Source organism: Nilaparvata lugens, chromosome 4 (assembly GCF_014356525.2).
Source record: "Nilaparvata lugens isolate BPH chromosome 4, ASM1435652v1, whole genome shotgun sequence".
NCBI lineage: Eukaryota > Metazoa > Arthropoda > Insecta > Hemiptera > Delphacidae > Nilaparvata > Nilaparvata lugens.
In genome coordinates this window covers 29,334,319-29,349,938 of record NC_052507.1, presented here as the reverse complement: position 1 = coordinate 29,349,938, position 15,620 = coordinate 29,334,319, and the positions used below count along the sequence as shown (strand labels likewise).

Sequence of the window (15,620 nt, the reverse complement as noted above, 5' to 3'; positions counted from 1 at the left end):
TTTCAATATATAATTTCACTACTTTAAATTCTTTCACTACACTTTTATTTAATGCTTTTTTCTACACCAACTTGAAGGGCTAATTAATATTACATTAATAATAGTATTAATATTTACATAATAATAGTATCAGTAGCCTACTATTGTGATAAATTTTGAAACGAAGCCTTTCTCCCTCCAAACTCGGTTTAGTTCTTCAAACCTCCACAAATGGCGCTACAGCAGGGCAATTCTACTTTCTGTCTGCTTTGGTTTAGTTTGGTTTGCCAAAAATTTATTGTTATCGCGACCGTGAAAGGGAAATCTGATTGTCCGTTGCGTTTATGCGGAAAGGTAGTATAGGACAGCGGGCAAAGACGAACGTGAAAGGGGAGTGCATTGTAAATTCTTGTTGAAAGTGTAACCTTGAGTCAATTTTCGTCTAAATTCGGTCAGAAATGAGTGATGGAAAAAGTAAATTTAAAAATGATGTTAAAAATAAAGTGACGGTTGTGCTTGGAGCTCAGTGGGGCGATGAAGGAAAAGGAAAAGTGGTAGATATGCTAGCTGCCAATGCTGATATTGTATGCAGGTGTCAAGTAAGTAATAATTCAAGTTTTATCAATTTTACATTCATTGATTTATTTGACTATTATTGCCTCATGACAGAATCACATCTTGATATTATAACCTCACTTGAAAGTGAGGTTAGTCTACCCGATCACGCGCTCCCTCAACCTTCAACTTCATCTAAAAATCACATCTTTTGGATGATCGCCTTATTAAAAATAAAATAGATTATTTATCATGTGCTGTTCACATAACAAAAGAAACTCTTATTTTAGCGACTTTTATGCTTGGGCAGGTTATTTTGATAGATTTGTGCATTTGTTTAATTATGGTAAACCAATTTTTTCTCTCTGATATGTAGTACGGTAGATATTTAGGAGAAGGTCTTCGTTTCAAAATATGTCCAGTAATAGAGGTATATTCTACCATTATGTGATTCTTGTCAGTATTGATTCAAAAACATGTAGTCTAGTTACCAGGTACTTTTTGCTGGAAAAAACCCCGAACACGCTAATATTTCTGCGCAATAATTCTGGAGTATTGGACATCATAAATAAAAAAAGTTGACCTTCTAGCCCTGGAGCTTTTTACAGGGAATCCCAAAAACCACCAATTTTAGACTACTTTTCCAGTTCTATCTCAGATAGATTTCCAGGTACACTGATAACAATTTTGTTTGTATTTCTAAAAGAACCCGATTTTTAGCTTCAACCAACATTATCAACTTCATTTTCTTCTAATTGAGATTTCACACAATAATAGGCCTAGAGGTTTATGAGATCATGTTCTATTTTACTCACCCGTTAGATATTAACTTTATTCAGTATTTTCTTGTGGAGAGGCACGCATAAGAACACCTCAGGGATCAAAATTTCAAATATTGTGGTAACCTAATCTCGGCTTCTCCAGGCGGTTCGAAATTACGTATCATAATTTAAATTCGGTCAAAAAATGGAAAATGTATCCTCGACAGTACTTAAACGTAACTATATTTTCATTCACTTAAAATATTGCTATATTCAAAACAGCTTCGTCAACCCATCATTATTAAGAATTTTACTTAATCTTACATTGTAGAAAAGAATCTTCTCTTTCATTTGACAGGAGAATAATTCATGAAAAAATATATTTAAAAGTACGATTCGCTCGTTTCAAAAAAAAAGATGGATTTGAGGCAACTTAGCATGTAGAGCATGGAATTCTCTACAATTTGAGACCAATTGAAAGTTCCTATCATGTATCAGTCTCAATTTAGAGGCTGCTTTATTGGTAGAAACGTAAAGAAAAAGGGAGAAATGAAATTCGCCATTTTTTTATTCAGCTGTACCGTACCGTAACTCTTTATTCGTTATCTTAAGAATAGAATCGTTTATTGGTGTTAAAAGAGGAAAAAATTTTTCTATATCTTCGACTAGCCTATATTTCGAATTTTTAATATGGGGTGTTTCACCAGAAAAATTGATTTACGATGAACATGCGTAGCCTTATACAAAGATCGTAATTTTGTCCAATATTTTCCTAATGTAGCACAGTCAACAAAGAAAAAAAAGGATTCTGCTCAACTAATTAAGGGAAAGCTGAATTTTCGCAGGTTGTTAGCTTAAACTCAAAAAAATACTCATCTTTCTCCTGCTTACTTCCCCCTGGACCCCCCGAAGTTTGAAATGGCAATAGTTTGTAAAACAAGTATATCTTGGTATTAAATCAAGGTATCGAGCTGACTTTTCTTTTATCGTTTCAAGGATGAATAGAACTACAATTGATTCCATATTACATTGTATCGTTTATCAATAATTGGCAAGGAAGATATTCCCATGCAAAGACAGAAAATTATAAACTTTTCATCTCATAATTTTATATTTTGTAGAATAAAACTTTATGCTCCCGTTTTTCGAAAAAAATGTTTGATATGTAAGTTTTAGCTTGTTTCAAGACCTTCAAAATAATGTATCATAAGTCATAATTTTTTAATGCCCTATAGGCCTAATCCTAATTGTCCAGTTAATCTGCACAATGTAGCCTACGTTTTTCCGCGCTAAATGCCCATTCAAGTAATACTACCACCAACAGGTGGGAACAAAAAGCTCTAAAAGATACATTCTAACACAATGAAACTGTACTCATTAAATCTCTTCATGGATTACACGACCGGTAGCAAGTTTAGGGCTAATAAATGTGATAATTTTTATCTTTTGCTCTTGAGTTATTGCATAATTATTGCTCCAACTAACAGAAGCTTCCAAAAATTTGCTGGCTTCTGTTTGTGTCATTTTTGCACAATTACTCGGTAATTGGACAACTTGACAACAAGTAATTGGTTGGCTGATTGCGGTCATGTGCATCAAGCACAATGTTTGCGTTATTTATGTGCCTATCCAAGTTTTGAAAAATAGTAGGCCTAAGCAACTAAATACAAATTTTCAATTTTTTCCTGTGAAGATTTGTCTTGATGATTAGCCTGTTATTCAAAATATGTACCCTGTTGTTCCCCTGTACCGTGTTATGACTATTATGTGCCTGGGGTGTATCTTGTAGGAACTAGCAAAAACAAATCGAATTGTATGTGATAATGGTTTTTACAAAACGCTTGCCAACCTCCATTATCAGATCTAACATTAAATTTGAAATGTTCTGTTGCTATACAGTTCTGTATTTTGTTGGAAGAAAATTGAGCTAATGATACTTTTCTCTTTTGCAACATTTTTAATTAGAAACTTCCAAGCTGTATTACTTCTTATTACAACAACTTGTAATACAAGTTATATTACTTCTTATTGTATTACAACTTGTATTATCGTACTCCTTATTATACACTAATATTCAGTACCTTACTCTATGATATTTTATCTTCTATCTCTAATAATTGTATAATGTCTGTCTCTCCAGCATTTTTTTTCATATTTAATAAAATATCAAGTTGAATATAAGCTATTAATAATAACATAAAATATTACTCCCATTCATTTTTAGTGTATTCCTCAAATTCTCGTTACTATCAGCTATCAACAGGCTAAAGTTATGACTTATTTTGGTTATAATTTTTAGAGTTATGAAATAGGTAAAATCAATATATCTAGAATACATCTAGGTATTCTTGGTACATTGGGTAAAATGTTACATTGTCATTATTTATATAAAATGAAATTTAATGTTTTTTACAAAGTAATGTATGGCACTACCTTAGCTCTAGTATACAGTATAGATAAATGATTCGATTCAATTGTGATGTCAATTGGGAAGTCTATTACAAGTTTAAAAAAATTCACTGAATGAAATTTCACATTGATAAATTGGTTCGATTATTTAAGAATAATGCAGTATTGAACTTTATTTTCCAAAAAAACATTACAAACAAAGAAAACGAAAAACAATAAGGGAACTTACTTATTGCATTAGCATGCATATTACAAGTTGATGCTAAATGTAGCTATATATTCATAGTTTATTAAAAAGAAAGTAACATTGCTGCTAGAATAATTACTATGTCTATTATAAAAAAATTACGGGTAATATTTGAGGGAAAATAATACCTGCATAGGTTTAAAACCTGTGCGCAGGTAGGTTATTAAAAAAAGATCAAATAAAGACACAAAGAAAATTATAAACGAGTTGATAATAATAACTAACGTAGGTAGCTAAGAAAAAAAATTGGAATTAAAAATAATGAAAAAAAAAATTCTATACATCTATGAGCAAATTTCTGGTAGAGTCTGTAGATCTCTAGATTTTAGTGGTTTTCTTTTTAATCAATTTCCATTCAGTCTATGCTTTTCACTAGTCTTTCCTTGCGAGCTCCCCTTGCTTCAAGAGTCAAAATTTAATTCGCCATAAACCTCTTTGATGATTGTAAATGAAAGCTGTCTTAGCTATTTTTATCCGTTCCATATATTGTGTTCGTTTATAAATAACTCTATTCTTGATTTCTTATTAGCAAGATTATCTAGACTACAGTATTCGTAGTGTAGAACTCATAATCATAATTCTGAATGGAGGTGTAATTGAGTCTGCATTCAGTGTAGTTGGAGAAAGCCTAAATAATAAAAATCATGCTATTTATTCAACAACGTTTGATCTGTTCAAATTTCAAGGATTACTAGATTTTCAGTCAAGAGCTCTCGTTCACTGAGTTTGTTCTAGAGTTTGAAGAAGATACCGGCTCATAAGATGATGTTCTCAGGATTATTTTTAAAATGATTGTGAGAGGAATTCTATTATGATCTATGTAATTTTCGATCTTCGTGAAGTTCAGGAGAAAAGAGTAAAATAATACTGAGATTGCTCTATGAGTTTAATATTACAGTAGTATGTGTGATGAAGTAGTACTATCTAGATAAAGAATGACATTTCATGCATATTAAGATCTTACAATAAAACGGCTTTTTGCGATACCAATTAACTTCTCTAATTAAAATAGAGAAATTCAATTCCCTTTTTTTTAAATAGTTATCAAAGTCATATCCAAAAAAAATATTATTTCTCTGAATGAATTATTGTGCTTATAAGCTAGTATCATAGTTTGTTTGAACAAACCTATGCTGTTGATTCCAATATGTAGATAAGTTGGTATTGTTTTTATTACATTGGCTTACAAATTATATTTTTGGATTATTTATAGCTATCTCTTTCGAAAATCGATGTTGGCTACAGCTAGTGCCAGGTATTGAGGAGATATTTGATATTTTGATACCTTGCTTGTGCCAGTTGGAGCCTTGCGATCGCACCAAAAATATATTCACTTTCATGTATACATCAGATATATAGAATACTGTAATTATAATTTGAAACGATTTAAACTTTAAAGATTATCAGCTAGATGAAGTTTGCCCGTAATTCAATCTTTCTGCATACCCATCACCGAGTCATCAGTTTTGCGGAATGCAATTTAAAACTATTAAATGTTCAAATGTTTCATATTACAATTTGTGGAATTATTGTCAACTCAGGCTATTATTAAAGTAGGTCGTGAGAATATTCCAATATGTATTTCATATCTAAGCCATTTTGGGTGTATCATTAGGTTTAGTTTTCTATTTTTATATTGTATTGTTGATTGGTCTCCTTATGATGAAAAAATAAATAAAATATTCAGTGTAACAATATATAATTTATTATTACACATACTATTATTTAGATCCAACACATCATTCTTGTAGACAAAGCTTCTAACGCTTATAAACTCCACCAAAATATATTTGGATGAATCTATTTTTATAATACTATTTATCGAGAGAGAGAGAGAGAGAGAGAGAGAGAGAGAGAGAGAGAGAGAGAGAGAGAGAGAGAGAGAAAGAGAGAGAGAGACAAATGTAAAAGGTATCAAATCAAATGTGAAATTCTCTATTCCATTGTTTTACATGTCATGGCATGTAAAATTGACTATGGCTATGGCTTTGGCAATTGAGCACCCTTCAAGGATAATATTAACGCTTCAATATATCTTTACACTAATACAATTATATAATTACAGTCACTTGTAAATTTCATTATATGACATACTACAACAACGAATGTGCGTGTTCTACGATGCAAATAGTATTAAAGGTTGAGTCGTTACAGTCTAAAAAAAGTGAAAAGGATTGCTTTGAAATTGAAGTGTAGCTGATCGTTAAAGCTCTATAGATAATGATGGTAACATCATTTTTCTTCTGGTTGATTATACTTCAACTTAATGCTAATGGCCATAATTATACTGTATCATTGAAGTAAAGTCAATATATGAGTGAACATTCATCATAGTATTATTTAGTTCGCCACATTTTTACATAAAATTAAAATTAGAATGCTGTAATTCAAACTTGATGCAACCGAACTCTTTTTAGTCAGCATGAGTGACAAATAAGTTCATCTTTTTTGTAATGAAAACTTATGTAACTAAAAGAATATTGAGTTGTTTAGTTTACATCACTTTATTACATTATCAAGTTCATGTAGATACATTGAATATAATTTCTATAAGAGAATGAAAATTGCTCATCTAATAATTAGAAAATAATGTATAATTTTGTTTAGTGATGAATAATGAAATTTATCTAATTTTTGAACTTATTTTTCAGGGTGGCAACAATGCTGGCCATACAGTTGTAGTTGGTGGCAAAGAGTATGACTTCCATCTTCTACCCAGTGGAATAATAAACCCATCTTGTAAATCACTTATTGGTGAGTTGGTATTTCATACCTATGTATTGTTCGAGAGATTTTCATGGTTCAGTATGAATATAGTTTATAAGAAGCAAGTATTTAGGTATCAATGTAATTACTCAAAAAATGAATTTTTTTTATAAAATTTAGTGTATAGAATTGTTTTTTGATTCCAATAAATAGATTTTAGCATTTAGGATTTATTTTTTATTTCAGTTCGTGAAATATTTTTCGAGTTTGAAAGGGTTAGTTTGAATTGGATGCAAGTTGAACTTCTAGATCTACCTAGATAGGCTGGTTGACTTCTGAGTATCACTTGTTGAATGATCCGGTAGCGTAGAATATACACAATCTTTATCTTGGATATTCAAGGTCTATTTAGATTAAAGATACCCAGAATATTCTGACTATATCACCACCATGTTTTTACTACCAACCTTGAAAAAACTCAGATTCTAAACTTATGAAATACTCTATTTCATTGAATTAATAAACAATTTGAATAATATATACCAGAGTTGAAAAACTTGTAGAATGGTCCAATCGTATATCTTAAGTTAAGGAACTGGAATAACCTATCGGCTTTTTAAAAAGAATTATTTATTTCAACATACTAATACACGGTTATTAACTATGTACGCTCTACGAGCTCTGGCAAGTGGTAACAGACTGACTCGAAAAACAACTAGACTAATGGCTAGTAAATAACAATGCATAGCTACATCATCACTATAAAGGGGTTCTAAAACAACTTGAAAATCAAGCTAATGACTTGCTTCTACCAAACTAATAAGTTTGTCGAATATTTTTAGAAAATTCAAATATCGAACAAACTTTTTGCCAAACAATATTTTAAAAATTGTAACATGCTAGTAAATAAAATATTCGATGTTAATGTTGCATTACAACAAAGTTGAATCAAATATGCGATTGTAAATACCTTAAGGTTTAGAAGAAACAAAAATCTAAAAAAATTTACAGACCTAATTTGTGTGAAGACTGTGTTCCAAGTTCTCAGCCCTGAAGGCTTACGATTCATATTAAAGCTTTCATTCGTTACGATTAATTTATGGAAGCTTAATTGTATATCATGAAATTTGCTATAAGTTTCACTCAATTTTTTTGTGGAAATAGGCTGTATCTCAATTAATTTGATCTTGCTTTTGCAGGCAATGGAGTGGTCATCCACCTTCCTGGGTTATTTGAGGAATTAGCAAAAAATGTCAAAAATGGTTTGACTGGATGGGAAGAACGATTGCTCATATCTGACAGAGCCCATCTTGTGTTTGATTTTCACCAGGTAATTCTTAAACATTCTGTAGCAGTACCGGTACTGCATTTGAAAAAAACATCAATTTCGTTGAAATTCTCGATTTTCTGATTCAAATAATTTTGGTGAAAATGTCTCCTCTCAATCAACGGTTATGTAGGCTATAACCTTATAAAAACATCCATAAACTATTTCCAAGTTGTGATTAACAAGTTTCTAATTTTAAATTGGTGGCCCAGTGAGATAAGGACAAGTAGTGCTATCAACTTTTGATTGACTGATGCCGGCTTATGAATCTCGATAAGCACATGCATTTTAGATATTCTCAATCATACCTCATCTTTAGTCACACTCAAGTCTTTATTTGAGTTGGTATTATCCAGCCATAAAGTTTTTATCAGAATAATTGATAAGACATTTCAATTTAGATATGTATGAATGGCACAATAAAAGAATTATCATTGAGAGTTAGACTCTTGCTTTGAGCAGTTTGAATCTTGTAGAAATCTGCTACTCGAACTTACTGAGCAGATTTCCACTCTTATCATTCATTTATCAGTTATTTTCAACCAATTATAAAAATATTTGTGTCAACCAACGGAGTTAGAGACTATGATTGTAATCAATCTGTGAATGATAGTTGCGACAGTATACATACTATACCGATTCAAAAGCTTATCTGCTAGACATGAGTTACATATAATTATTATACTTCCATCAATATTCAATGAGCCTTAACGTCTAAATAGTAACATAATGCATTTTAATATTTTTTATGCTATGCAACACATTCAATAGGCCTACATAGCTTATTTTGTGAAAATGAAATTCATGTCATATATTCTACTGATTTTTATACATTTACTATAGGCTTATAAATATGCAGATCTTTATATAGAGTAACTGTACTTGTAAGCTTGTCTGAATGTTTAGTCTAGTAAATTTACTTTATGAATAAATAAAAACGGCATTAGCTTGATATTCTGCAATATTCATAAGTTCAAAGCAATATTATACACAGTTGAGCAATGAAGTATATATAATTTGAAATGACAGTATGTTACACTTTCATTTTCAAATGGAACCTGAAATTTATTTGATGTGTACATAAATGTTACAATTTAGAAACTAAAACATTGATCATGCACAAAAAATATCATCTGTAAAGTAGCGATCCATTTTGTTCGTAGACTTCTGAAGACGTTGTAAGAAGTTTCCCATACTCATCTGAAGCACTGCATGTTGTACCAGAATCACGTGAACTCCATGAAACTCATTTAAGCAGTGAAAAAATAAGTGTTTGGTGTGGCTTTTGTCTCAACTTCATTAATGGAAGAAAACCAGTTCTTTGAAGAAAACCGTAGATCCGTCACTGTCAATACCTACTGATGCAGCGTTCCACAATTGAGTTGATGCTTGTTTCAAAAAGATGGGGTGACATGTCATACATCGAGATCAGCTATGTAATTTAAAAGGCAGACATTCACTGGACGCCTCATTTAGTTGAGTGGATTGGACATGTCACCTTGTGACTATTTTTATGGGACCACCTCAAAGCACGTGTTTTGAAGCTATGAGAGAAACAATAACACAATAACTTCGAGCAGTACCATCAGTAATATTCCAGAGGATTATGGATAAATCACACAACGTCTACAAGAGTCTATGGACTAGAACGGCAATTTCACAGTTTATTTTACACATGGAAATTACTGAGATATTGCATTTATTCAAATGCTATTGAATTAATAATTATTATTAACGAAATTCCAAATTAGATGCTGTAAATCAGCTTTCCAGCATTTAATTTGGAATTTCGTTTAATAATAATTATCAGTTTATTTTTGTAGGTAATCAATTTTAGTTTTTACATCATAAATTTAGTAAATGGCAACATCTAATGTACACATTAAAGATTAGATTTTAAGTTTTGTTCGAAAATGAGTCTGTAACTGTTATTTTAAATCATCCATAACTCATTTCTTAACCCTGTATCATGTTAGTTGAGCAAATATACATTATAAATCATTTTTATTGCTTGTTCATTCAATATATAATTTCACAAATCACTTTTTACTGTATCAATGAAATCTTGGGTAATTTAACAATAATTTATATTATATTTCCTCAATTATTGAAGAGCTGTATTTGTTTCTAATTATATAAAGTTCCATTTAATGTTTGCGTAGCAAGTTGATGGCTTACAAGAATTGGAAAAGGGTAAAAAGTCACTTGGAACTACGAAGAAGGGAATCGGTCCAGCCTATTCATCAAAGGCAACAAGAAATGGTATAAGAATTGCGGATTTGCTCGGAGATTTTGCTACTTTTTCCGAAAAGTGAGTGAATCACAGGTATAAGTCAACATTTTCCATCTCATTAATAGTGTTACATTGATTTTACAATTAACAAGATAGTAGTTTAAATAATCTTAATGGTGGTAGCGTTGCTGTCTTGTATGAACCAGTGTTTGAGCAATTCAGTGTTTCCCCGTTTTTAAATGTCAACTCCTTTAGTCAGTTGAATTGCATCATATGTAGGCCTAAACGTATATCTGAATTAAAAATATTGAGTAATTTTCTAATAATTTACCAGATAATGGTTTGGATTAATCGGAAATTTATTGAGTTATCCCTAATTCATCTCAACTTTTGTTTCAAATAGAACTTTAATTTTTTTTTAAATTCAAGTTCATTTTCAAATTATCATGTTTTTATTAATAGTGTAGGATTAACTTTTCCATATCCAATGAAAGATTTTGAATCTAATTCAAAATCATTCTTACTTACATTCTTATTCTTTGTTTAGATTCTAGTGATTTGGGTCTCCACCAACAAAAAACTATGGATAAAACTCTAAAAATGATAATTTTGATATTTCATCTACATAATTCTCTCAAAATAATCAGTTTCATTGCACAATGTTTGTTCTTCAAGGCAGAATATTATGTCCGTTAACCTATTTGAGTTTTTTTGATAATCTGTAACCGTATTGTAAGCCGGTAGCCCGATAAAGCCATGTTATCAAATTTAACGGCTTCAAGTAAATACCTATTTGAATTGTAATAATCCTGTCAAAATTGATAATTAACATTAGTACACTGTATAACTAGCTACTTTACTGACTATTTACCTTGTTAACTATTTAATCAGCTTTTCCTCCAACCATCAGTTAGAGTTTATTAATAATGGAGATAATATTCTCTTATAAGACATGTTCGACGAATTCAAATTCAATCGATGCTTTTTTCCTTGCCGAAACACTTGCTTATACTTTGAAACGAATGTCTTAATTTTAACAGAGTTCAAATTTGATACTAGTATCTTGAATGAAAAAAATACCTAGTGAGTTGACAAAAAGTTGAAAATCAGACAAAATAAGAAGGGTTTGACGGAGGTATTATATATGCTTTAAAATACAATCCTCCGTGTTATAAATCTTCTCATCAAAAATATAAACAAATTATTTATTTATTCAATCATTTAAAATAACTCAACTTCCAGAAAAGTACCACAGGCTAAAGCCTAAAACAGTTCCAATTCTAATTTATAATGTAGCTAGGTTATGTGTCACTTTCACATCACACACTTCAATTTACAATCCAATACAAGCAAAAAAAGAGATGATTGAATTTAAAAATACTTTTGAAATGAATTACATCAATAATTAAAAATTATTGAAAAAGTCCCAACTTTAAAGAAACTGTAAAATTTTAAAATAAAATATTTTAAAAATAATTTTTAAAATCACAATTCATTTCTCTAGAAAGGGAATAATACATCAAAGTCATCTTTTAATCAGTTTTAAGTAGTCAATGTTATAAGGGTTCTTGAAATTACGGACCATTTGTTTAGCTCATCTCAACTGTAGAAAATATTTGATATGAACTTTTCAAACTTTGTTACCAATTGCAATTTATTGTTTTTCACAGGTTCGAAGGACTTGTAACGATGTATCAAAGGATGTTCCCTGCTCTGGAAGTTGATGTGAAACAAGAATTAGAAAAGTACAAAGTGTTTGCTGAAAGAGTGAGACCATTGGTGATTGAGACTGTCTCTTTCTTGCACAATGCTTTGAACTCTGGCAACTCTGTTCTTGTTGAAGGAGCCAATGCAGCTATGCTTGATATTGATTTTGGTAAAAAATTGGTTTGCTTATTACTTGACATATTGGAAATATTCTATTATAATATTTAATCTATAACAATATATGGATTGATAATGATTAATGACTAAACATAATTTATTGTGATACATTCTGAGTTTCATTTAAAGTATTACGTCAACCTTCAAAATTCAAAATTTTCAAATCATTATTCCCGGACCAAAAATCAAGTGACGAAGCAGTGTGTGATTTCATAACCTTAACCTTTGTACAACATTAACATTTTATCAACATTTTTGGAGAGAAATTGTACAGGCTCAGCCTAGTTTTTCCTGCAATGTCATAATTATATTATGATTATAGTGTTTTGTACTATAAATGAATAGATACATCATACATGCACATGCAGTGGTTCATTGTTTCTTGACCTTTCTCATCACAGAGAATTGAGTGAATGGCAAATGCTTGGAAAAAGGTTGAATGTGAATGTGTTTATTCAAAAGCTGTAGTTCTGACTGCTAGCATTTCCAAGTTTTATTAGATTACGTATTTTGAAGTCTAAGTGGGTGTAAACTGTTTAATTCTCATTACAGTATGAGAGTATGAACTGGCGGGGTCCAGATATTACAACCCCATTCTATCTCCAAACATCCCTTCCGTGAATGTCATCAATGAAAACTTCACTTAATTTGGAAAAAGTTTGGGTGAAAAAATAATCTAGCCTATTATTATCACTTAATTGAAAATGTTGTATTTCATATCAATTATTTCTGCAGTATCATAGTAACTTGAAGGTATAATAATCTATGTCACTAACAAACATTCTGCTTTGCGACCTCGTTTATTCGGACTAACTGGGATCGGAAATAATCTCGTTTATCAATAATCATATAGAAATAATAAATTTTATGTTACTCTTCAATCCAAAAAGTGTTACTAAAAATCATTTGAAGCAACCTCCCTAAATTTTTTGAAAGGCAAACGAGATCTGTCTGAGAAAAGTTGCACTACTGTTGATTGTGAAGCACTTGTCGTTTATCATTCAGTCACGAGAAAGGTTTGGCTAGTGAAGAGGACGTGTGGTTGGCTGCCCTGTCGCTTAGTGCAAAAAATAATTGCGAGGTTGGCAGAACACATACCCACTACCCTATTCCTCTCATGCTTCCACAGTTTAAAAAATATTCTCGTGACTCAACTATCTATATCTTGTGCTCGATCTTTTGTCAACCGTCAACATTTCGATGCTTTTTATATTTTCATCATTTCAGTAATATGATTATTTAGAGAATAATTCGGTTGAAACATAGAGATTAATAATTGTGGTAGAAATTTATTTTTACTTATTAATTTCATTGTTTCCAAATAACTTAAATTCACCTATTGTGCACCTGATGATGAGATTCAGGGGAATTGAATTGATTAATTAATTAAATTTGTCCATACGATGACAACTGAAGAATTGAAAAAAATTCAAATGAATAAGGGATTACTCTTGAATCAATATAAAAGATTAGAATTAAATGAATGGGGCATTATACTCTTGAATTTTTAAATATAAAATATGTATATTTATATTCATAGAAGTTGAAAAACTAACAAACTAATCAGTGAAGGATTATTGGCTACATTGCCAAATAACTACCATAATTTGCATTGATTAATAGGTACATATCCTTATGTGACTTCATCCAACTGCAGTATTGGAGGGGTGTGCACAGGATTGGGTCTTCCGCCATCGATGATAGGAGATGTGGTCGGAGTAGTCAAAGCTTATACAACAAGAGTCGGAGATGGTCCATTTCCCACGGAGCTATCCGATGTGAGTTATCACTTCTATGTCCAAACACCTTAAAGAGATATAGACCCACAATGCCTATGCCTCCCCAATGATAGCTCTTACTTTAAATTGAAGGCCGCCATTGGAGTATTTTAGCACGAGATATTATATCTAGATATATTTGTAATATTATAGATTACAAAGGCATTGGTATATAATAATTGTATAGGTTGCCCCCTCAATGGCCGATTTCAATTCCAAGTACGACACTAGCGCTGCATGTGAGTCTATGCATCTTTAAGGTCTTTGGCTATGTCATTGATTGGAAAACATAACCAAAGTGCAAAAAAGTGCTCACATGTAGCTTTGACTACATTTAGAGATTGGCCAAAATTCGTAAAAGATTCTCATTGATACTAATACTGTCCAAAATTGATAAAAAGTCTTATTTGCAGTTGAAATATAATTATTACTGGGGTATACTGGTCAGGTATCTGATATATAAACATATTCTACACTTGTCTAGTGTAAAGCAAACTATGTTTTTCTTCCCCTCCACAATCTATCGGTTTGTACACTTCAAAATTAAAAAGAAAATTGTACCATGTGCTGTGAATTTCGAAACCCATTTTGCAAATTAGTTGATTATTAAACAAGTTAACAACTTGTCAAGTTCAAGTTCACCTTCCAGTTCATTCTCCCTTGAATAGTTTTAATAAAATTTAAAGTAACGATTAAATCACTTATTCATGGTCCATAGACAAGGTATGTAGAAACGGCAAGTCACTGGTGGCTAGAATTTTCGCGACATTTTCATCAATTTCCATTCAGACTGATGTTTTGTAAATTATTGAGATCGATGGAAAGTGAATTGATGAAAATCACTGGCCTCCAGTCACTTGTCCCATGCCAAAGTTCGATACTATGCATTTGAACGTTGTCGGTTCGATCCCGGCCGGAATCAATATTTTTGCTACGAATTCTACGATAATATCCAACATTGGTGAAGACTATCCATGTTATTTTGACAAAATAGGCTAATGAAAAAAATTGTTCCACTTGTATTATACTCTCTCAATTATTTTCCTTTTGGAAATGTTTGGAGATCTCAATTAAAGTTGATATTATAGCTTTTTTAATGTTCAGTATGGAACAATAATTAGTTACCACACTCATTCTAGAGAGTTGATGCCATCTAAGGGTATTTCTGTTTTTCGCAGACTGTAGCGAAGCAGGTTACACCTCTTCGTATCTAATAAATTACGTGAATTAAAAATTAAACTCTTTATAATATGTTCTCCAATAACGTATAATTGTTTTAGTTTGGTGCTGGTTTTAAAATTTTATATGATTGCAGGAAACTGGAGATAAACTTCAGGCGATAGGTCAAGAAATTGGAGTGACAACCAAGAGAAAAAGAAGGTGTGGATGGCTGGACATTCCTCTTCTCAAATATACAGCCATGGTCAACGGTTATACCAGGTGCGAAATTTCATATTATCTTGAAATCTGTCATTTCTGCTCAAGTATCAATGAATAAAGTAATAGTTAGTCTTCTACACTCCTTGAACGTAAAGTGCAACGCTGAAAAATGTGTGTTTTCGTTTTGTGGAATAGCATTGAAGAATAATTATGATTGTCATAGGTGATAGGATGTAGAGTCTGCATTTATATTGTTTATACTTCTGTGAATCAACAACAACTCAGAGTACTTGATTCTACTTTTGAGTGATACCAAAAGCATGCATAAAATCTTCTTAATTAATGTAATATTTTATCACAA

The 15,620-nt window shown here is 31.2% G+C and overlaps 1 protein-coding gene across 1 annotated transcript in view; it reads left to right on the top strand.

The window, feature by feature from the left end:
* The first annotated feature begins 228 nt into the window (after positions 1–228).
* Positions 229–15,620, top strand: part of LOC111046524 (adenylosuccinate synthetase) — a 37,296-nt gene continuing 21,904 nt past the window's right edge. Inside the window, exons 1-7 of the mRNA XM_022332091.2 lie at positions 229–578; positions 6,603–6,705; positions 7,857–7,987; positions 10,147–10,295; positions 11,888–12,093; positions 13,725–13,879; positions 15,195–15,319. Of these exons, the coding sequence (XP_022187783.2) occupies positions 438–578; positions 6,603–6,705; positions 7,857–7,987; positions 10,147–10,295; positions 11,888–12,093; positions 13,725–13,879; positions 15,195–15,319 (1,010 nt within the window). The 5' untranslated portion in view covers positions 229–437. The remainder of the gene's footprint in view (positions 579–6,602; positions 6,706–7,856; positions 7,988–10,146; positions 10,296–11,887; positions 12,094–13,724; positions 13,880–15,194; positions 15,320–15,620) is intronic.